At 38.0% G+C, this 23,558-nt stretch overlaps 1 protein-coding gene across 3 annotated transcripts in view; it reads right to left on the bottom strand.

Moving 5' to 3' along the window:
* Positions 1 to 23,558, bottom strand: part of LOC149773007 (peroxisomal ATPase PEX6-like) — a 104,007-nt gene that overhangs the window by 17,266 nt on the left and 63,183 nt on the right. For 2 of the 3 annotated variants that reach the window (XM_089946980.1, XM_089946981.1), the window contains 5 exons: positions 21,733 to 21,817; positions 18,579 to 18,640; positions 10,779 to 10,887; positions 10,311 to 10,427; positions 7,192 to 7,269 (listed from right to left, as the gene is read on the bottom strand). In XM_089946980.1, the coding sequence (XP_089803106.1) occupies positions 7,192 to 7,269; positions 10,311 to 10,427; positions 10,779 to 10,887; positions 18,579 to 18,640; positions 21,733 to 21,817 (451 nt within the window). Of the gene's footprint in view, positions 1 to 7,191; positions 7,270 to 10,222; positions 10,428 to 10,778; positions 10,888 to 18,578; positions 18,641 to 21,732; positions 21,818 to 23,558 lie in introns of those variants that run through there. The other variant, XR_016417510.1, reaches the window with a different exon arrangement.

The following is a 23,558-nucleotide window of genomic DNA, read 5'->3' as shown; positions in this document are numbered from 1 at the left end:
ATCAATATGGAATGAGTAACCTACTGCAATATACAATGTGTGGTCATCAATATGGAAAGGATAACCTATCACAATACACAATGTGTGGTCATCAATATGGAAAGGGTAACCTACTGCAATACACAATGTGTGGTCATCAATATGGAAAGGATAACCTATCACAATACACAATGTGTGGTCATCAATATGGAAAGGGTAACCTACTGCAATACACAATGTGTGGTCATCAATATGGAAAGAGTAACCTACTGCAATATACAATGTGTGGTCATCAATATGGAAAGGATAACCTACCACAATACACAATGTGTGGTCATCAATATGGAAAGAGTAACCTACTGCAATACACAATGTGTGGTCATCAATATGGAAAGAGCAACCTATTGCAATACACAATGTGTGGTCATCAATATGGAAAGGATAACCTATCACAATACACAATGTGTGGTCATCAATATGGAAAGGGTAACCTACTGCAATACACAATGTGTGGTCATCAATATGGAAAGGATAACCTATCACAATACACAATGTGTGGACATCAATATGGAAAGGGTAACATACTGCAATACACAATGTGTGGTCATCAATATGGAAAGAGTAACCTACTGCAATACACAATGTGTGGTCATCAATATGAAAAGAGTAACCTATCACAATATATAATGTATGGTCATCAATATGGAAAGGATAACCTATCACAATATACAATGTGTGGTCATCAATATGGAAAGGGTAACCTACTGCAATACACAATGTGTGGTCATCAATATGGAAAGAGTAACCTATCACAATATACAATGTATGGTCATCAATATGGAAAGGATAACCTGTCACAATATACAATGTATGGTCATCAATATGGAAAGGGTAACCTACTGCAATACACAATGTGTGGTCATCAATATGGAAAGGGTAACCTACTGCAATACACAATGTGTGGTCATCAATATGGAAAGAGTAACCTATCACAATATACAATGTATGGTCATCAATATGGAAAGGATAACCTGTCAAAATATACAATGTATGGTCATCAATATGGAAAGGGTAACCTACTGCAATACACAATGTGTGGTCATCAATATGGAAAGAGTAACCTACTGCAATATACAATGTGTGGTCATCAATATGGAAAGAGCAACCTATTGCAATACACAATGTGTGGTCATCAATATGGAAAGGATAACCTATCACAATACACAATGTGTGGTCATCAATATGGAAAGGGTAACCTACTGCAATACACAATGTGTGGTCATCAATATGGAAAGAGTAACCTACTGCAATATACAATGTGTGGTCATCAATATGGAAAGGATAACCTATCACAATACACAATGTATGGTCATCAATATGGAAAGGGTAACCTACTGCAATACACAATGTGTGGTCATCAATATGGAAAGAGTAACCTACTGCAATATACAATGTGTGGTCATCAATATGGAAAGGATAACCTATCACAATATACAATGTATGGTCATCAATACGGAAAGGATAACCTATCACAATACACAATGTATAGTCATCAATATGGAATGAGTAAACTATCACAATACACAATGTATAGTCATCAATATGGAAAGAGTAACCTATCACAATATACAATGTATTGTCATCAATATGGAAAGAGTAACCTATCACAATATACAATGTATGGTCATCAATATGGAAAGGACAACCTATCACAATACACAATGTGTGGTCATCAATATGGAAAGGATAACCTATCACAATATACAATGTATGGTCATCAATACGGAAAGGATAACCTATCACGATATACAATGTATGGTCATCAATATGGAAAGGATAACCTATCACAATACACAATGTGTGGTCATCAATATGGAAAGGGTAACCTACTGCAATACACAATGTGTGGTCATCAATATGGAAAGGGTAACCTACTGCAATACACAATGTGTGGTCATCAATATGGAAAGAGTAACCTATCACAATACACAATGTGTGGTCATCAATATGGAAATGGTAACCTACTGCAATACACAATGTGTGGTCATCAATATGGAAAGAGTAACCTACTGCAATACACAATGTGTGGTCATCAATATGGAAAGAGTAACCTACTGCAATATACAATGTGTGGTCATCAATATGGAAAGGATAACCTATCACAATACACAATGTATAGTCATCAATATAGAATGAGTAACCTATCACAATATACAATGTATGGTCATCAATATGGAAAGGATAACCTATCACAATACACAATGTATGGTCATCAATATGGAAAGGGTAACCTACTGCAATACACAATGTGTGGTCATCAATATGGAAAGGGTAACCTACTGCAATACACAATGTGTGGTCATCAATATGGAAAGAGTAACCTACTGCAATACACAATGTGTGGTCATCAATATGGAAAGAGTAACCTATTGCAATATACAATGTGTGGTCATCAATATGGAAAGAGTAACCTACTGCAATACACAATGTGTGGTCATCAATATGGAAAGGGTAACCTACTGCAATACACAATGTGTGGTCATCAATATGGAAAGAGTAACCTACTGCAATACACAATGTGTGGTCATCAATATGGAAAGAGTAACCTACTGCAATATACAATGTGTGGTCATCAATATGGAAAGGATAACCTATCACAATACACAATGTATAGTCATCAATATGGAATGAGTAACCTATCACAATATACAATGTATAGTCATCAATATGGAAAGAGTAACCTATCACAATATACAATGTATGGTCATCAATATGGAAAGGATAACCTATCACAATACACAATGTATGGTCATCAATATGGAAAGGGTAACCTACTGCAATACACAATGTGTGGTCATCAATATGGAAAGGGTAACCTACTGCAATACACAATGTGTGGTCATCAATATGGAAAGAGTAACCTACTGCAATACACAATGTGTGGTCATCAATATGGAAAGAGTAACCTATTGCAATATACAATGTGTGGTCATCAATATGGAAAGAGTAACCTACTGCAATACACAATGTGTGGTCATCAATATGGAAAGGGTAACCTACTGCAATACACAATGTGTGGTCATCAATATGGAAAGAGTAACCTACTGCAATACACAATGTGTGGTCATCAATATGGAAAGAGTAACCTATCACAATACACAATGTGTGGTCATCAATATTGAAAGGATAACCTATCACAATACACAATGTATAGTCATCAATATGGAAAGAGTAACCTATTGCAATACACAATGTGTGGTCATCAACATGGAAAGGATAACCTATCACAATATACAATGTATGGTCATCAATATGGAAAGGGTAACCTACTGCAATACACAATGTGTGGTCATCAATATGGAAAGGATAACCTATCACAATACACAATGTGTGGTCATGAATATGGAAAGAGTAACCTATTGCAATACACAATGTGTGGTCATCAATATGGAAAGAGTAACCTATCACAATACACAATGTATAGTCATCAAATATGGAAAGAGTAACCTATCACAATATACAATGTATGGTCATCAATATGGAAAGGATAACCTATCACAATACACAATGTATAGTCATCAATATGGAAAGAGTAACCTATTGCAATACACAATGTGTGGTCATCAACATGGAAAGGATAACCTATCACAATATACAATGTATGGTCATCAATATGGAAAGGGTAACCTACTGCAATACACAATGTGTGGTCATCAATATGGAAAGGATAACCTATCACAATACACAATGTGTGGTCATGAATATGGAAAGAGTAACCTATTGCAATACACAATGTGTGGTCATCAATATGGAAAGAGTAACCTATCACAATACACAATGTATAGTCATCAAATATGGAAAGAGTAACCTATCACAATATACAATGTATGGTCATCAATATGGAAAGAGTAACCTATCACAATACACAATGTATAGTCATCAATATGGAAAGAGTAACCTATCACAATATACAATGTATAGTCTTCAACATGGAAAGAGTAACCTATCACAATACACAATGTATGGTCATCAATATGGAAAGAGTAACCTATCACAATACACAATGTATAGTCATCAATATGGAAAGAGTAACCTATCACAATATACAATGTATAGTCTTCAACATGGAAAGAGTAACCTACTACAATATACAATGTATAGTCATCAATATGGAAAGAGTAACCTACTGCAATTGACAATGTATAGTCATTAATATGGAAAGTTTACCACTGAATAATGCTTAAGAAAGGGCTTTTTGTGTAGGCTAGGATGTAAATAGTATGGCAGAATCAATATGGTCAATATTATAGGTGACTGCATTTGTATGGGAAAATATGAACAGGTTTTATCGGATGGATACTGCATGACCATGGGAGTGCAGTATATCCATCCGACAAAACGAGCTCATATTTTCCCATACAAATGCAGTAACCTTTTTATGATATACTCATTTTCTTATTCTACCTAAGACTTAATTATGTAAACAAAACGACACTAAAAGAAACAAAGTAAATGAATTTATGCTGTATTCCAACCAAAATACACAAGTGCAGATTCATCAGTACACAACAACAATATTAATGCGCACATTACTCCAACCAGTGAAATTTGAACTTTGTTGCATGCTCAACATCACTTTCAAAAGAAATTGTTGTTTTGGTCAACTTAAAACTGAAACTTAAGAGTCATTATGCACAACTTTTCTATTTCATCCAGAATGAACGGATTTTGGTATATTTTTTTATTCTACTAAATTTCATGATTATGGATAGAATATATCTGTGTCAATTCTACATGACGTATGTCTGATTTGAGCAGCAAGGCTGGCATCTTGACTCATCTGCATGTGTGTTTCTTTTCTGTCACTGAATGTTTGGAATCATAATGGGGGGGGGGGAAATATACATTCTTTCAATTGTAATTATCAAAAAGAGGCTATGGAATATAATGTTCATTTCATTTTGAGCGCAGTAAGGAGATTGTTATTACAGTTGGAATGTAGTTGAAACTACAGCACAATTTCGAAATGTGTAATCAAGTTTTAGAACCTGTGACATAGCTCATGTAATTCAGATTTGCAGAACTAAGAAAGCACATTTTGAGGAAATTCAGGATGTAAAACTGTAAGTATATTTTTTGCTATTCTTATTACCAGTTAAAGAAGACACATTTATGCCTTGTCATTTGCATGTTATTTGTAGGAACCTCAGCAATATTATGATCTGTATAGTGTCTATTGCCAGCCTAAATCCAAAACATTGTATCGAAAAGTTAACGCAGAATATTGCAAAGCAGCTGGTATCTGTCAGTCCACAAAACAGCTGCTTTAGTTCATTCAAAACAAATTTAATCAATGAAACCTAAAGTGTCTATTAGATGAGTGTACATGATTTGTTTACAAAGCAGTTCTTAATACACTATACTACTATTGGGCACATGTGTCGTGCAAATGCGTGCAATATGAAGGTGTTCAACATTGTAAAATACTGCATGATTCTGACAATGTAAAGTTAACGGAGACTAAAAAGAGCATATAAAAAACACAACTAATTAACCCAAGTTAGTAAAATATAAAATGTAGGTCACAGTGACCTACTTTGTAAGGATCTTGTACAGAGACATTTTCAGTTAAACAGCATGCAATACAAAACCTTAAACAAAAATTTCAACAAAGTCAATGAAACATGAAATATAGGTCACAGACAGTTTTTTTGCAATAAGGATGTAGAACTTACCAAGAGGTATCCACTAAGTTTTATGATTCTAGGTAGGATGGTATTCTAGGTAGGATGGTATTCATGGTATTCTAGGTAGGATGGTATTCTAGGTAGGACAATATGCACATGCATATCTTTATGGTCATGAGCTAAATGCAACTAAACCAAAACAGTACAAGATAAAATATAGGTCACAATGAGCTTCATTTGCTGTATAGGTGTGGTACCAATGCATATCATCATGAATAATTTGATTCTTGCATGAAAAGTGCCTGAGAAATGAACAATAAACACACAATTTAACTTGAGTCAGTAAAATGGAAAATATGGGCTTTAGTAAGATACTACTAAAATGAGTAATGCTCATCAAGAAGCAATATTCTAGATACAGTAGTAAGTATACAGTATGACCTAGGTAGTATGTATACAGTATTACCTAGGTAGTATGTATACAGTATGACCTAGGTAGTAAGTATACAGTATGACCTAGGTAGTAAGTATGCAGTATGACCTAGGTAGTAAGTATACAGTATGACCTAGGTAGTAAGTATACAGTATGACCTAGGTAGTAAGTATGCAGTATGACCTAATGCAAAAACAGAAGTCAGTAAAATGTGAAATAAAGGGAATCATGATCTTTTTTGTATGAGTGTGATACTAAAAGAAATATATATCAGTATTATATGGGCATCATAAAACCTATTTTGTCAGGAGCTAATTGTGAACATTTTGAGCCAGTAAAAATGTGAAATGTAGGTGACTTTCTTAAATTGCAAGGTGTGGAACTAATATAAACGCATCCATTTAATACCTCTGACAACATGAAATTCATAAACAAGCTGAATCATGACATATACCACAAGCTGCCTGAAGACGGCTCCAGTGGCCTAAGTGGTTAGAGTGTCTGCCTCAAGTGCGGGTTCAAACCCCAGCCAAGTCATACCAAAGACTTGTAAAAATCGATAATGTGACTGGGTAGGACATGATGCTATTATGTCTGTGCATTGATGCTCCAGTGCTAGACATCACTATTAACTGCCCCACTGCAGACATCACAAAGATTTGATTTTTGTTTAAAGCTACGTTAAAAAATCCAAATCACACACAAAAACTGCCTGATCCCATTAACTTTCAAAACAATCCTTTTGGAAAGAGGAACAAAATGTGTCTTTCTCATCTATTTCCAGTACTAATCCACCTACATCCAATACAGACTATAAGGAAATATCTATGGGAAATAAATTTCCAAGACACTATTATAATTCTAACAATAAATATCATAATTTCATGTCAAATAAGGATGAAGTAACATCACATGAGTGGCTTTTCATTTATCAGTGACATTGCTATTTACGTCTATTTGTAACATCACACAAGTGGCTTTTCATTTATCAGTGACATTGCTATGAAGTATTACTAAGTGTTTCATGATTTTATGGCATGGTATCATGACACTAATACAAATGAGTATAATGTGACAAAATTATTTACTCACTTTCTGGTCAGGGCTTGTAAAAGGTTCAGCTGGGACTCTCTGGTCTCACTCACTCCCAGGTACAGTAGTTTATCAAACCTGCAACAAAAGAACCCAACTTTATTAATTTTGTCTTGTCATGAGCCAATCAAACAAGCTAACTATTTAGGAATAAATACTTTGACAACTGTTTTTAGTACTTTTATATACAGTTACTATAAAAAGTAATTTCACAAAGTTTGGTGCATACACATCAATAAAATACAATGTTCAGTGCATACACATCAATAAAATACAAGGTTCAGTGCATACACATCAATAAAATACAATGTTCAGTGCACACACATCAATAAAATACAAGGTTCAGTGCACACACATCAATAAAATACAATGTTCAGTGCATACACATCAATAAAATACAATGTTCAGTGCATACACAGCAATAAAATACAAGGTTCAGTGCATACACATCAATAAAATACAAGGTTCAGTGCATACACATCAATAAAATACAATGTTCAGTGCATACACAGCAATAAAATACAAGGTTCAGTGCATACACATCAATAAAATACAATGTTCAGTGCATACACAGCAATAAAATACAAGGTTCAGTGCATACACATCAATAAAATACAATGTTCAGTGCATACACAGCAATAAAATGCAAGGTTAAGTGCATACACATCAATAAAATACAAGGTTCAGTGCATACACATCAATAAAATACAAGGTTCAGTGCATACACAGCAATACAAGACTGTGCACATATGTGACATAATTTGTTACATACAGATTGTGCATGCTAAAGTCATCCAATGAAAATAAAGACACTGGCACAGAAACACTATGAACTGAAATTTAAACTTTAACTTAAATTTAAGCTTGGACCTGTGGGCTGCTTGATTTAAATATATATGGTATCCAGGGAAGGCACACTTTTTAACATATATGTTATCCAGGAAAGGCACATTTTTAAAACTTATATGGAATCCAGGGAAATCTCATTTTTAAACATATATGGCATCTAGGAGCATCATATTGGTATGGGTTGTTCCATTTAAATATATATGGGAGGCAAGACACTTTATGAAAAACATTTGCCATGTTCACTCAAACAGTTCTTATGAAAACAATAAAAAATTCTAAATTGCATCTATAGGTGACTAATCCACAAACAGAGTGCCTTCCCTTGGTCCCAAGTATATTTTACTGAAACAGCAGCACTATAATAGCTTCTTTAATATTTAAGTTAAAGATTCATTAGTTGAAATTGCCAAATCTTGATATTACCTCATTAGCCTAGTATACCTGCCATCTTTAAGAATGACGTTTGCTGCATATTTTTTCATCTAATTTCTTCAACAGGAGTTTGAGGACTTCACTATCTATTTTATGGAGAACCAGTTTTCAAGAAATAACAATTTTCATTGTTGTTTTGGTTGCTAGATACCACAAATTCAAAAAGCCAACAAACAATTATCCTTCTGTTGAAAAATTAGTGTTACATATATTAGATTTAATTTATATTTGATTTAAGTTGTGCTTGATTTGATTTGATTGTTTGTGGGTTTTGGAATCTTTTTATTTTCTTTACATGTCAATATAATGTAATTTTGTTTACTGGGAATTTGATATTTTCCAGAATATTTAGTTTGACCTGAGTTTTCCTTAGATACCAAATAATAAACACTTGTTTCTATTTTTGACTTCATTCCTGGTCTTGATTGAGGGTCAAGTAAACAACTTTTTCTAGAAGTAAAATGATAGGTTCTTATCAAGGACATACAGGAGCTATGTGACTTTTACATGTAAACATGGTCATGTCATCCTCTATTTTGCAATTAGGCATTTCCGCAATTGCGAAATACTTAGTATTAATAGTGATGTTTAGAGAGAAAGATCTCAGAGTCCGAGCTTTTAAACACTTGATGTCAAGTTGTTTTCTTCTGTTGTGATCAGCATTGAAGTTTTTGAGTTATATGTTAATTCTTCTTCTGATTACTTGGATTCTAAAAGATTAATTCGTTTCTCTGGAAATATTAATGTATTCATACAGAATTCTTGAACAAGGACCTTTCTTCAAAATTTTATTTGGATTTCCAAAACCGGAGGATTAATTATTATGTTTCTACAAGGAACTGTAGATGTCAACACAGTACAGGCTACAGCATACGTCATCGCCTTCCATCTTGGATTCTTTGTCGGAATTCGAACTTGGAATCATTAGAACATTTGAATATTAGGACTTCAAACATTTTATTTGTCGATTATTCTTGTATTATTTTTGGATTTGATACTGGAAACCGTAAGTTCTCATATTTTTTCATTTATTTAAAATTTTTCCAGGAAAATAAATTATTTGTTATATATTTCAAAGCTTGTTGTTTTCACTCTTTCTTGTGTTACTCTTTATTCGAGCCTAAACACATAACATAAGAATTGGGTAGCTCATCCTAAGGATAATTTTGAATTTCTGATAGAATATTTCAGAAAACTTTGTTTTTTGAAATTTTAACTCCCTAGGTTTTAAATTTTTTAGTGAAATTGGCAAGCTTTTTCTAAAATGTCATCAAAAGTAGAAATCTTTCTTTCAAATCCTACCCAGTAACAATCAGATCTTTTCAAAAAAGATAAACTGGTTCAACTTGCCAGAAAATACAATCTTTCTGAGGTAAAAGCTTCCTTAACAAAACAGGAAATAAGAAATATTTTGATTGAGCATTTGGTAGAAGAGAATGTTTTGGATAAAAGTGATCTGGTAACATTAGAATCTCATCCTCAATCCAAGAATGCAAGTGATAATGTTAATGCTACATAAAACCTCAAAACTTGATCTCCACATATATAAATAAATTCTGTAATGTAATTGTGAATTTTATAATGGTTATACTTAAGTTGTTATTTAAGTTGTAGTAAACACATGCACTATGTAACAGTGAATGTTTAGACTGAAGTTGTCATTTAAGCTTTTAAGCTGCAACATACACAAAATAAGAAAGGAGATTGTGGTTTTTCTTTCTGAGATCAGGATGTAGAGTTTTTGTCATACCTTCCTGGCCTGAGCAGAGCAGGGTCCAGTAGGTCTGGTCTGTTAGTGGGCCCTATAACAAACACATCACATGATTTATTTGTCATACCTTCCTGGCCTGAGCAGAGCAGGGTCCAGTAGGTCTGGTCTGTTAGTGGCCCCTATAACAAACACATCACATGATTTATTCAAGCCATCAAGCTCAGCAAGCAGTTGGGATACAACCCTGGAAATGAGAAAGAAAAACGAAATGATGAAGAAAATATCCAGATCATATATAATCTACCAAAAATAGGGAAAGGAGCATTGTTGCTAAATTTAGGAGCGGGCAAAGGCATGCCCACAAATCTCGCATGCATTATACAAAACTATGTCTATAACTCTAGGATTGGAACCTTCTTTTTATGCATTGGAGGGCTACTAAATATATACAAAACATTAAGCTGTCCAGTTAAACAGACATCTTTAAATCTCCTTAATATTAAATTGTAAAAATCTAATGTGATTTGATTTGTTCATCATTTTCTTTCATCATCTCAACATATACAATGTATGTACAACACCTCATATCACTGACCTGTCCATGACCCCACCGGAGTCCCCGCTCCTCCCTCGATTTGGAGCTAGCGAGTCCAACTCATCAAAGAATATGACACAGGGGGCAGCACTCCTGGCCCGATTAAACACTGAAAAATATTTATCATATTTAATTGATGTAAATTACTGAAATGCTGAATAATATTATTGCTCAAATATTTTTGAATTTTAAATCTCATGCCAAATAAAAATTCTTTCCCATGATTATAGGCTCAACAGATAATAAAATTCATGGTATATAGTACGTAATAAATCATACCACAACTGACCAATATGTAACTTTATTGTATGCAGGACTATGTAGTGAAACCAAGATATAAAGGATAGTCCATAAACACTACAAAACTGTCCTTTACAGAAGTGTTCTTTATATACAGGTTCAGTACCTGTGATGTGCTTTACACCTCAAACAGTTAGGTCTATGCATTGCAAGAAATGTGAAAAATCGATGATACTTGAGGATAGCAAATTTTTAGTAAATTATGTTTCTCCGAGAATACTTACCCAATCACATTAACGTTAGGGATATAAGCCTGCTACCTCTCGAATCCAGCCCTACTAAAAGACGAAATTCGTCTTTTCGGTCTATCTCATATAGACCAAAGGGCAATAACTCTTGCCCCTTACCTCCCCTTGCCACCGCCAGGTGTCACTAGTTTTTTAAGCTGAGCGATATATATTTTACAAGGATGCTCGCATAGCGGGGTGGTTGGGAGGGTTTTTAAGTAATGTGATTGGGTAAGTATTCTCGGAGAAACATAATTTACTAAAAATCTGCTTTCTCCTTCAAATACATTCCCTGATCACATTAACGTTAGGAGAATAGGTAATAGGAGGAGGGAATGCTGAGCATCCTACCTCCACTCTGGGTACCTTCTAGGGAATGATGGCTGGATTCCCCATTTGAATGATAACTCGTTCTCCTAATTGCATCAGCAACACAGCCTGGGGTCCTATGATATGTGACCCCTATATACGGTTAAGAAGATAGTTATTGAAATCTTCTTACCTAAGAAATTTCACTGGCGAATCCAGCAAAGCTGATAGGCTGTGCTGATTGTTTTAAATGGGTCTGGTGGTCATCTGGGCTGCCGACACCGGACCTACCACATTCAAGGTTTGCCTCTGCGAAGCCAAATCTCTGAGATAAAAACTGGAGAAAGTTGACTCTGCATGCCAGCCAATAGCTTCTATTATATCTCAGATCGAAACATTACGTTCGAATGCAAGGCTCGCCGAGATTGCTCTAATCTCATGAGCTGTAATCTTCATGAGGCGACTCTGATCTTGTGAGACCTCAGAGTACGCTGAGCGTATAACCCACTTCAGCCATGAAGCAAGGGCTTGAGGGGTGATATCCCGTTTACCAGCTTTGACCGGAAGAAAGAGGCGCTTACGTGTCCTGACATGCCTCTGTGCGTTTTAAATAGTGCTTGAGTGCACAAACAGGATCTTGCATGGCTGTTGCTCTTGACTTATCTATGGAAGAGAGCGAGCGAATGACGATTCTTTGATTGCCAATGGATGGTAACCTATTTTTTGGCTACAAAGCCTGGTTGCGTCAGGAGGACCACTGAACCATCTGATCTGAACTGAAGAAAGTTCAGGTCACTGGAAAGGGCATGTAACTTGCTCACCCTGCATGCTGAAGCTAAGGCCATCAAGAAACAAGTTTTGTATGATAGTAGCTTTAACGAAGTGTGGGCTAAAGGTTCAAATTTGTCTGAATTGAGCCATGTTAAAACCCAGGAAAGATTCCAATTTGGGAACAGGGTGAGGGATTTTGGTCGATTGAAATCAAACTTGGCTAAAAGATCTGATAGATCTTTGTTATACCCAATATCACATCTACCATGATGGCAGAATGTGTCTGATATCATGGACCGGTAGCCTTTGATAGTAATTGGGGCCATCTGTTTCTCCTCGAAAAGCCAGAGAAAAAAGTCGGCCAGTTGAGGGATTGAGACACTCAAAGGGACGATGTTATTGATATGGCACCAGTCCCTGAAAACATGCAACTTTCCCTCGTAAGTATTCAGAGTGGAGGGCCTTCTTGCTCTTGAGATTCTCTCCTCAATCAAAGGTTTAAATTATTTGTCTCGCAAGGCTGTCCGGACAATAGCCAAGCGTGAAGAAGAAGACAGTCCGGGCAGGGGTGGAACACCCGTGACCGCAGTTGTTTGAGAAGATTTGGGCTGGTTGGAATCTTCCTGGGTAGATCTATCGCTAGATCGAGTAGATTGGTGACCCAGGACTTGTTCCATCTGAGAGGGGCAATCAGAATCATCCGACTGTTCTGACCCCTTAACCTCTGGATTATTTTCGATACCAAAACTGTGGGAGGGTAGGCGAATGCACACAACCCCTCCCAGCTGATTGACAGAGTGTCCACAGCCCAAGCCTCTGGGTCTGGAACCGGAGGGACGAAGGTGGGCAACTTGCGATTCCACCTTGTCACAAAAAGATCGATCATCGGAAGCCCCCAAAGTGTGCAAATCTGAAGAAAGACTGACTGATGGAGTGACCATTCCGTATGAATGACTTGACCTTTCCTGGATAGAGTGTCGGCCAAGACATTGAGTCTGCCGGAATGTGTCTGATTTCTACATTGATGTGGAGGTTGTCGCACCAACGTAGAAACTGCCAGATCAGAATGCACAGGTCCGGTGATTTGGTGCACCCTTGTTTGAGGAGGTAAGTCACCACCACAGAGTTGTCTGACATAATGAGGACAGTTTTTCCTGAGAGTTGATCCTTCCAGAAATGAAAGGCATTGATGACACCCCTCATTTCTAAAAGGTTGATGTGGAGAGGCCTCTCCCCTGGCTCCCACGTGCCGCTGACTGTAGCGAAGTCTGGCTACAGGTGGGCACCCCAACCGTAGGTACTTGCGTCGGTAGATACCGTTATCTCCGCTTGGGGCATCTCCAGAGGAATCCCCGTGGACAGCCAACCGGGGTTGTGCCACTGACGCAGGAATGATCGTATCTCGGGCGTGATCATTATTGTTTGATTGAGGGGACTTGAAAAGGGGCGCCATTGTGCCAGTAACGTCATTTGTGAGGGACGCATAAAAAGACGGCCAAGCGGGATCAAGTCCGCCGCCGCATTGAATAATCGAGGAGTTGCAAGAATTCTCTTGCTAAAATCCACGTCCTGTTGGAAACGGACTCGACGGGTTCGACGATCCGGATTACGCGAGCGCAAGGAAGCCGTACCAGATTCAGATCGGTGAGAAACTCCATACCCAGATGGACAAAACGCTGGGATGGACAGAGATCGGACTTTTTCCAGTTCACGAGAAAGCCTAGATGATCTATAAGTGCTAAAAGATCGTTTCTGCCTTTGAGCAGAATAGAACTTACCATATGTTTCTGGAGGATGTCGTCCAAGTACACTGCCATCCCTGTAAATGAAGTCGAGCGGAACAGGGTGACGACACAATCCACAACCTTGGTAAAAGCCCAAGGGCTGATGTTGAGGCCAAAGGGTAGGACCTGTAAGCGAATCGGAGAAATGTCCGTGACACGGGGTGGATAGGGACGTGAAAATATGCGTCGGTCATATCTAGACTGATGGCATACTCGTCCCACCGGATGGAAAGACGGATTGATCTCGCTGTTTCCATCTTGAATTTCGGTGGTAAAATGTATTGGTTGAGGCGACTCAGGTCGATGATCGACCAAAATTCCCGTTTGCCTTCTGGATAAGAAACAGCCTGGAATAAAACCCCAGTGATTGCGTTTTTTTCACAATCTCCACTGCCCGTTTTTCTATGAGCGACCATATCTCCTGTTGTAGAAAGGTATCCTTCTTCCGATCGGATGGTACATCCGTGAAGAGGGGAGAGGAGGACAGGGGAAGGGGTTGGATAAATGAAATCCAAAGCCCCTCCGAAATGACCTGGATCACCCAATCGTTCTGAGGAAAAAAGGTGGTCCAGTGGTCCTGAAATTGCAGGAGGCGGCCGCCCACAGGTAGGCTGTCCACGGGTGGTGGGGAGGGTATGTCAACTTTTAGAGTTAGGAGGCTTGAAGACGGAGAAACTTTGTTTCTTACCGCCTCTGTATGGTTGCCTCCTAGCCTGATTAGACTGTTGTCTCCTGGCATTGGGTTGGGATCTATACTGCACATTTGATTGTAAGGATCCCTTGTCCCTGGTCCGCCGATCATCCCTCTGCTGTGGCAGAGGCTGATTTTTTCTAAACGCCTGCAAGGGTTGGGCGGCAAGTTGGAGGGGCAGTTCTTGAGCTGCCTGCTTCTGAACTTCTTCAATTTTTCCTCCAAAGAGTAAAGGCGACCCAAATGGAGTCATCCATAAAGCCAGAGTATGATGGGGCTTGAGCGACATGGACCACAGACATGCATCACATCGTATCAGGTCTAAGTTGGCAGAAGCAGTCAACACATTAGCTATGGAATGGTGAGCTGCCCTGTTAATAACTCTAGCAATCCGGGCCGTCGCTTCCCAAGCGTGGTCATTGTCAGATTTTTCTGCGAGTCGGAAAATGGCTAATGAAGCCAAGTCTAACATTGAAGACGTAGCGACTACATTCCGGACTAGCTTTGACGTGGCACGAAAACGCATTTTTGTCCACTTTGTAAAACAGTGGAGCGGACATGTGAACTGCTGCCATATTTTTGTCCAGGGCCGGAAGATCCGTACTGAAGGCGTCTGAATTAGTTTTGTACCAGCGACACGAGAACATCGCTGGTACTTGGCTTTCTGAAAAGAACGTCTTAGCATTCCCTGGATCACCTATTCGTCCTGACAGGCGATCACTGATCTCCTTAATTTTTGCCGACTGGGGAAGGAGCCGGAAGGACAGCGTCTCTTCCTCCCCGTCAAGATCTACAGATGCCTTAACTTTGTAGTCTTGAGTGGCGGTAGGAGGTGGAGGGCATTCTGAAGTTGCCAACACCCTATAAATTTCTTCCACTGCCGCCTTGAAGCCAAACTCAGTCCGTTCCATGGTTGGATCTGTGTATGGCTGATTTGCAGGAGTTTTGTCACCCTCACTGTGTGCCGAGTTGTGGTCTGGAATAGCTTGCATTTCTGGATAGAGCATACCAGGTGGCATAGATGATGCGATTCCGTCATCCTTGACACTGTCACTAACTCCCCCTTGTGGATAAGCCATGAACATATGGACAGGCGGCCCTGCCGGCTGGTTTGTCCTGAATGTTGGCGACGGTCCTGCTATCACCGGTACTGGCTGCTCCAATGGCCTGGCTAGATGGACAGATTTCTCACTAAAATCTCCGCCATAGTATTGTTATGTTGCCGGCGGTACAGCTTGATGAACGGGTTTATCACTAAGATCCCCGTAAATCATATTTGGTCGGACCGTTTTAGCAATAGGGTCCCCATGCTGGGACAGCTGGATGGCCGGTGATGTAGAGGTTGTATAATGAAATGGATCTGATGGATCCGGTAAAAAACCCATGCGTCCTGACTTACAGGACCGAAGGCCATGCTCGGACATGCGGGGGGACTTACGCCCACTGGGCAGCCTAAAATTGGGGGAACACTCCCCCAAAGAGTCCGAAAAAGCTGTGGAAGCGAGCGAGGGAAATAAGGGTAATATCTGGCCTGATGTCAATAGCTGAGTCGTCGTTTCCTGGACCAAACGGCGCATCTGTTCAAAGGTGGACTGTTGTACCCTGTCAACATTATTTTCCTCCATTGCCGCTGATGTTACTGTGGCTGATGGTTGCAAACGACGAATTTTAGGTGGAGGGGGGACCCCAACGTCCCCCACAAGATTCGCAATGGAGGCTGTCTTTGCTGCCTTCTGGACTACATCAGCCCACATTTGCTCTGTCCAAGTATTACACACGCTGCATGGTATAGATGATGTAAACTTGGTACATACAATAAGAGTCATGGTTGTCTTCTTTTGCTTTGAACTTTTTGCATTTCATGCATTTGGCTGACATTTCTACTGAAACAACACAAGGAAAAAAACCAAAGCACAAATTAGCAATTCAGCATGTTATTAATTCGCTAATACCACAACCGTTACTAACGGAGTAAGCGAAATTAGTCAGTGTCGCATTAACTCTTAACTGACAACACGAGTTCAGCGATAGCGTGTGTAACATGATCTTCAGTAGATGAAATCCGTAAGGGTGACAAAGTCACTCAATTTTGAAAAAAATTGTTAAAATAATGTATACAACCTGTAGAAGAATGATTGTCCAACGCAATAAATCCAAATTTAACTTTGGATGATCCAATTTAACGCTAAGATGGCTTGGATTGTTTGTAGGTATAATGTATGTGCTATCAGTACAAGCGAAGCTTAAAAACTAGTGACACCTGGCGGTGGCAAGGGGAGGTAAGGGGCAAGAGTTATTGCCCTTTGGTCTATATGAGATAGACAGAAAAGACGAATTTTCGTCTTTTAGTAGGGCTGGATTCGAGAGGTAGCAGGCTTATATCCCTAACGTTAATGTGATCGGGGAACGTATTTGAAGGAGAAAACTGAATCTCTAAAATTATCTGATACATCACTACATTGAATTTAAACAGAGTTTGCCAGATTTAAAGGTCAAACACTGGCATGATATTATTTGTTTCCAACAGTAGTGTCTTTTCACAGTTATTCTGGATTAAATCTAACTGTAAATTTGTTAACATTGACATGATCTGCTCTTAATTGTAACATAAATCTTCTTTCATATTAATAATTCTTTATTTATAGAGGGTGGCTCATTGGTCAAGGACTATTCTCCCTTGAGGCCTCTAATAAGCATAGGTCCTGTAATGATTAGTGACTGGAAGCAGTCAAGCTGGTGTGTTTTACTGATCATTACTTAAATATTTTTCACTGATGTCAATGTGACATATATCATGCATTGATATGAAAGGATTTTAACTTAAAGAATATTTAGCATTATACTGAATTTGGTCCAGGTCTATTTTCCCATACTCAAACTGTGTAATTTGGTCCAGATCTTGTATCCCATACTCAAACCAAGCAATCTGGTCCAGATCTTGTCTCCTGTACTCAAACTGTGTAAATGTCTCCCATACTCAAACTGTGTAATTTGGTCCAGATCTTGTCTCTCATACTCAAGTTGTGTAACTATCTCCCACGCTCAAACTGTAATTTGGTCCAGATCTTGTCTCGGATACTCAAATTGTGTAACTGTCTTACATACTCAAACTGTAATTTGGTCCAGATCTTGTCTCGGATACTCAAATTGTGTAACTGTCTTCCATACTCAAACTGTTTAATTTGCAAGATTCATAACCACCATTTTGTTTGTCAGTTGGGTCTCCATCATTATAACTGCACTCCTTTTGGTCTGATTTGTGCAAGATTGCGTCAGTCATGAAATCAATGCAAGTGAGCTTATGCCTTATTGGAAAATGGTCATTGTCAATAGAGTAGTTAACTGTTTAAACTACCAAGGGTTTACAAATCTGTCTACACTCAATAGCACATGTGATGAGCTAGATGGAACGCAATTCTGCATGTGTTAGGTCATCATGCCTGTTACACTCAACTCTGCTGAACTAAAAACTGTCTTTTGTCTGAGTTCAGAATGTGTCTGCTATATGAAAGTTATTTACAGAAGGACTTTCATTAATGACAGTCCCAAAATTGTATGTTATGAACAGGTGTCTGCTATATGGAGGTGGCAGCAGAGGCAAGTTGATACCCTAAGTCTGTGTACCTGACATTATTTGAAATTTGAGAGTAAATTCTGTATATACAACCATAACATATTATGTTTTTAATTCTTGTTTAATAACCCTGAAACTACTCACCTTCTCTCACATTTTGTTCACTCTGTCCGACATACATGTTTATTAGCTCTGGACCTTTCACACTGGAAACAGAAAACAGCTAACATTTACTTTATGCTAACCATGTCTATTCACCAGATGAATCAGTGACTCCAACTTAAAAGAGCTATTAATCAGTGACTCCAACTTAAAAGAGGGGCCCCGAGTGGCCGAGTGGTCTAAAGCGCTCTTCGTTACGGATCACTGCCATCTCACCTCTGTCTGCGGCGGTTCGAGTCTAAGATTCAGCCAATGTGGGTATGTGAGAAAGCTTGCCAGTAGCTTCTCGTGGGTCGGTGGTTCTTTCCTGGGTTTTCCCAGGTTCTTCCTCCACCATTAATACTGGCCGCCATGTATAGCCAATCAAGTGCTGAAAAATGGCGTTAAACCCCACAACAACAACAACAACCAACTTAAAAGAGCCACTAATCAATGACTCCAACTTAAAAGAGCCACTAATCAGTGACTCCAACTTAAAAGTCACTAATCAGACTGACCTATAATCATGAGATAGTCTTTACTCTATCCTGATTTAAAATTTTACCCTGGTTTTATTGAAATTAGATAAATTCTATGTGGAAAACAATCAAGGACATGACTTCTTTGATATTTTCAACTCAATTACACACTCTCTGAGAAATTATGACAAAATGGTAATTGTTCATTTTCATATAAAACCATGTATCTAAATGATATACCTTTCTAGTGCAGTTGTTAGCCTGAATACATTTACACTTAAATGCAAAGATTTCCATGGATTTATGTCTGTGCTCAAGACCTTTGCTAAGGCATGGTTCATAAAGACATTTCATCAGGAAATTTAAAGACAAACATTAAATTTTGAAGACTCTGTGACTCTACATACGAAGACTGTTGATTACGTTGTGTAGAGTGCATAAAACTTCACATTTAAGTAATTTTTTTTTTAAGACATGAATATGTCTTGTTGAACTAGAAGCAGATGAGATACTCTAGCTGAGGTGTCATCGGGAAGGGATGCAGTCATCTCATCACTGGTTGTGAATTAACAGCTTCATTTACCAGAAATTCTGACACTTCAATTTTTTCATGTTAAATCAAAAATACAATAAATTCAGTCAGTCTTGCCATGGGACTTCAGAGCACTTTCACCCAATGATCTAACACAATTTCTTTTCAACAAACAAAACATATAACTCTCTTTATCACAAAGCCCCCTTATCCATATATAGTACATATGGCATTTATGTTTCCCAACATAGAGAACTTAACCAACATATTTAATCAGCCATAATGGTCCACTCAACACACATGCAGTAAGTTGAACATCATGAAGTGGTTTATAATTCCACTGAGTGTCACGAGTGGAAGCATTCCTCACTAAGTGATCCATCAATTAAATACAATTCCTGAAAGATCAAAGTTCTGACTTCATAAACTTATTTTCTTGATATTTATATTAGTAAAAGTATAGTTTTCCAATTAAATACATTTGTTTTGTAATTCAAGCACATTCCAAGTACTACCTGGGCATTTTCAAGCACTATTCCAATGCTTTTGAAGCCAACCTCAAATTTAAACACTTTCAAGAGTAACCACCAAAGCATTTTTCAAGATTGTGCAACTATATTAGAAAATGTGAAAAGCTTCAAAATTGTATGTACTGCCTGCAAAAAGGACAAATACCCAGTCATAAACCTTCTTATAACTCTTCACCCATATCCCTTAGTCCACAGCTTTTGGTACCTACAGCGACTCTTAGGCAAATTTATGTGATAAAAGGAGAGCATTTTAATCAATAGGTGATATCAGATTGATGGAATGTTGGATAGTAACTTTGCAAGTACATTTACAATAGATCCTTTTATATAAAAAATTCAGATTTAACTATGAAGTACTAATTCATGTCAGAGTTATTATGAACTCCATGTGATTTTCCAATAATAAATTATTTTTAATTAACAAATTTCACAGATCGGTTCAGGTTTCTTTTAAATAGGTTTATCTTTTCTCAGTCTTCTGTTTTCTTCTGTAGGCCACATATGGTTCCATGGAGTAGCATGCATACGGCTTTTTGGTCCTAAATTAAAATGCTTTTGCATGGAGTGGCTGATGTTAGGAATACTTGTAACACTCTCCAGTAATAAACATACTAAAAATGCTCATTCATACGAACAAGTAAAACCAAATCTGTAATAACATAACTCTGTTTGACTATCATAGAACGTTATGTAAAATAGACTTTCCGTTGAGAAACACGGAAGATTTAAGTAATAGTTATTAAAATAATGATAATAATACCACTATCAGTGTTTCAGTGAAAATTAGTATCATTTACAAAAACATGCTAAGTGAACAACTGTTAAGCTGAATTGACACGCATCCCAATCAATAACAGTAGGCAATGTAGTAAAGATATTTGTACGCATGAGTCTGATGAGGGTTAATAGTGACAAGAGAGCCATGTGGCAAATTAACAGTGAACTTGGATTTAGTTTCATTACAAGCCTTCTTTTATAAACTCATGTCAAAAGCTAATTTACAAAAAAGTGAAGTGAAATAATAATTCAGAGGCAAAACCATGTCTACTGGCTTTTGCTTGTTCCTAATTGTGGTACCTGACATAACTGACACTACATCATGTAAAGTAATGTTCTGTCACTGCTAATGTTTTGGAAACATAATATCACTTCAAAAGTCCTACTCCATGACTGTTCCGGTGGCCTAGTGGTTAAAGTGTCAGCCTCAGATGTGGGAGGTCACAGATTCGAACCCAGGCAGAGTCATAACAAAGACTTATAAAAATGGTACAAACAGCTGCCTTGTTAGGTGCTCAGTATTAACAGGCTAGTGTTGGGACAGGTCGGATTGGTATCAGGATATTGTGATAAGGTGGGACATCATGCTGCAGACATGTAGCATGATGTCCCAGTGCATGACATCACTGTAAGCTGCCTCACTGCAGACATTGTAGCAATATGACTGAAAAATCGTTGAAGCTACATTAAAAATCCAAATTTCATACACACACACACACACACATACACACACACCGTTTTTATGCAAACTTTCTATGTCAGTTCCTGATTTTTTGACATGTTCTAATAAACATGTTAGTATTCTTACATTGCATAAATGTCATTCCTTTTCAACTCACCTGAGAAAGTTCAAAGAACACTCTGTGGCCACTGCTTTAGCCAGCAGGGTCTTTCCTGTACCGGGTGGACCATACAGTAATACACCTGAGGAAAGATAAATAAATGTAGATCTACTATGACAAAATTTGATTGTCACAAAGAACTTTTAAATAACAAGGTTTCGCAGATTTCTAGGATTTGGATGGCAAACAAAGCTATTACATGAATCCAAAAATGTTTAACATAAAATTTTAATGCTGGTGGCACTGATGCTGCCGATATTAGATGAAAAATTGGTAATAATAAATACTTGTTATAATGCCACACTTTAAACCAACACCCCACTTATTGCCAACAAATTGCCTAGAATACATTTCCTGACTTTAATTCTGTAATATAATGCCATCTATACTTACTGCTAACTGCCTGCATAAACTATGGATCAAACTGCCATTTTCTACACTGACTGCGTTTATTATAACACTTTTTGATTTCACAATTTATCAACCTCCTCATCTCTATGGTAGCAGACTTCCAAAAGGAGTTTTTAATGAGGTTTTTCACAGGAAGAAAATTTAAAAGAGAACTTGTGAAAATCAATTTTAAAAAAGATACAATTATTTGATAATATTTACCTAATCATATTACATTAGGAGTACAGACACTACCTTGCAAATCCAGCCCTCCCATGCTTATTTTATGCCACAGTAGTACTAAGTCATCTACCCACTTAGATGGAAATCAGACAAGAGTGATCCCCCCCGATCAAGAGATTGGTGACTAAACAGTGTCACTACACTGATTATTACTGCAGCAGATATCCATGCTCTGGAGAAATTTAAATGTAACTGCAGGAGGCTGGGAAGGTGTGCATGGGCACAAACAGACAGCCTCCCTGCAGTTACATTGCATGAGGGCACACCTTCCTAGCCTCCCTGGTTATGTTGCATGAGTGCACACCTTCCCAGCCTCCCTGCAGTTACACTGCATGAGGGCACACCTTCCTAGCCTCCCTGGTTATGTTGCATGAGTGCACACCTTCCCAGCCTCCCTGCAGTTACACTGCATGAGGGCACACCTTCCTAGCCTCCCTGGTTATGTTGCACGAGTGCACACCTTCCCAGCCTCCCTGCAGTTACACTGCATGAGGGCACACCTTCCCAGCCTCCCTGCAGTTACACTGCATGAAGGCACACCTTCCCAGCCTCCCTGCAGTTACCAGGGATTGTCCTGGGCTTCGACAATTTTGCAAATTGCAATTTGTTTTCCTTATTGGCGACAAAGTATACCATCTGGCGATTTTTTTTTGACAAACTTTTTGACTGTTTAATTTGTAGATATAATCATGGATTTCAAAGGCACCATGAAAGGAAGCCACAAACTTGGATGCACAATGCACTGGAATCTGTTACATAACCAAATCCTTTGCTCATATTCACAAACCCATCCTTACAGTGCATTGTTACATCATAATCCGCTTATGTTAACATCTGGCCTGAGTACTGTATGCTGTGATACACTCAGTCATGCCACCAGACTATACCTACAATCAACTGACCTTTGAAGACGCAAACAGAAACAGCTACAAATAATTGAATGATGGCTAATCCTTCTGCTTTTTTTTTTAATGAACCAATAAAATAGTTTTGCTGAAACTTCATAGAAAACTGATTACCTCTGAGGTACCAAATATTGTGTATAAATACAAAGCAAATGGAAAAATTCTCGATCAGAATTATATATTGTCAACAGTGCAACTTTATCATGGGTAAACAAAAGTTTACCGCTGCATGTTCATTGTCTCATCCTAAGAGTAAGTTAACAAAATGAACAGCATTTGGATTTA

The sequence above is a fragment of the Sinohyriopsis cumingii genome, unplaced genomic scaffold (assembly GCF_028554795.1).
Source record: "Sinohyriopsis cumingii isolate HCF-2022 unplaced genomic scaffold, ASM2855479v2 utg000938l, whole genome shotgun sequence".
NCBI classification, from domain to species: domain Eukaryota; kingdom Metazoa; phylum Mollusca; class Bivalvia; order Unionida; family Unionidae; genus Sinohyriopsis; species Sinohyriopsis cumingii.
This window is presented reverse-complemented; position numbering and strand designations above follow the sequence as displayed.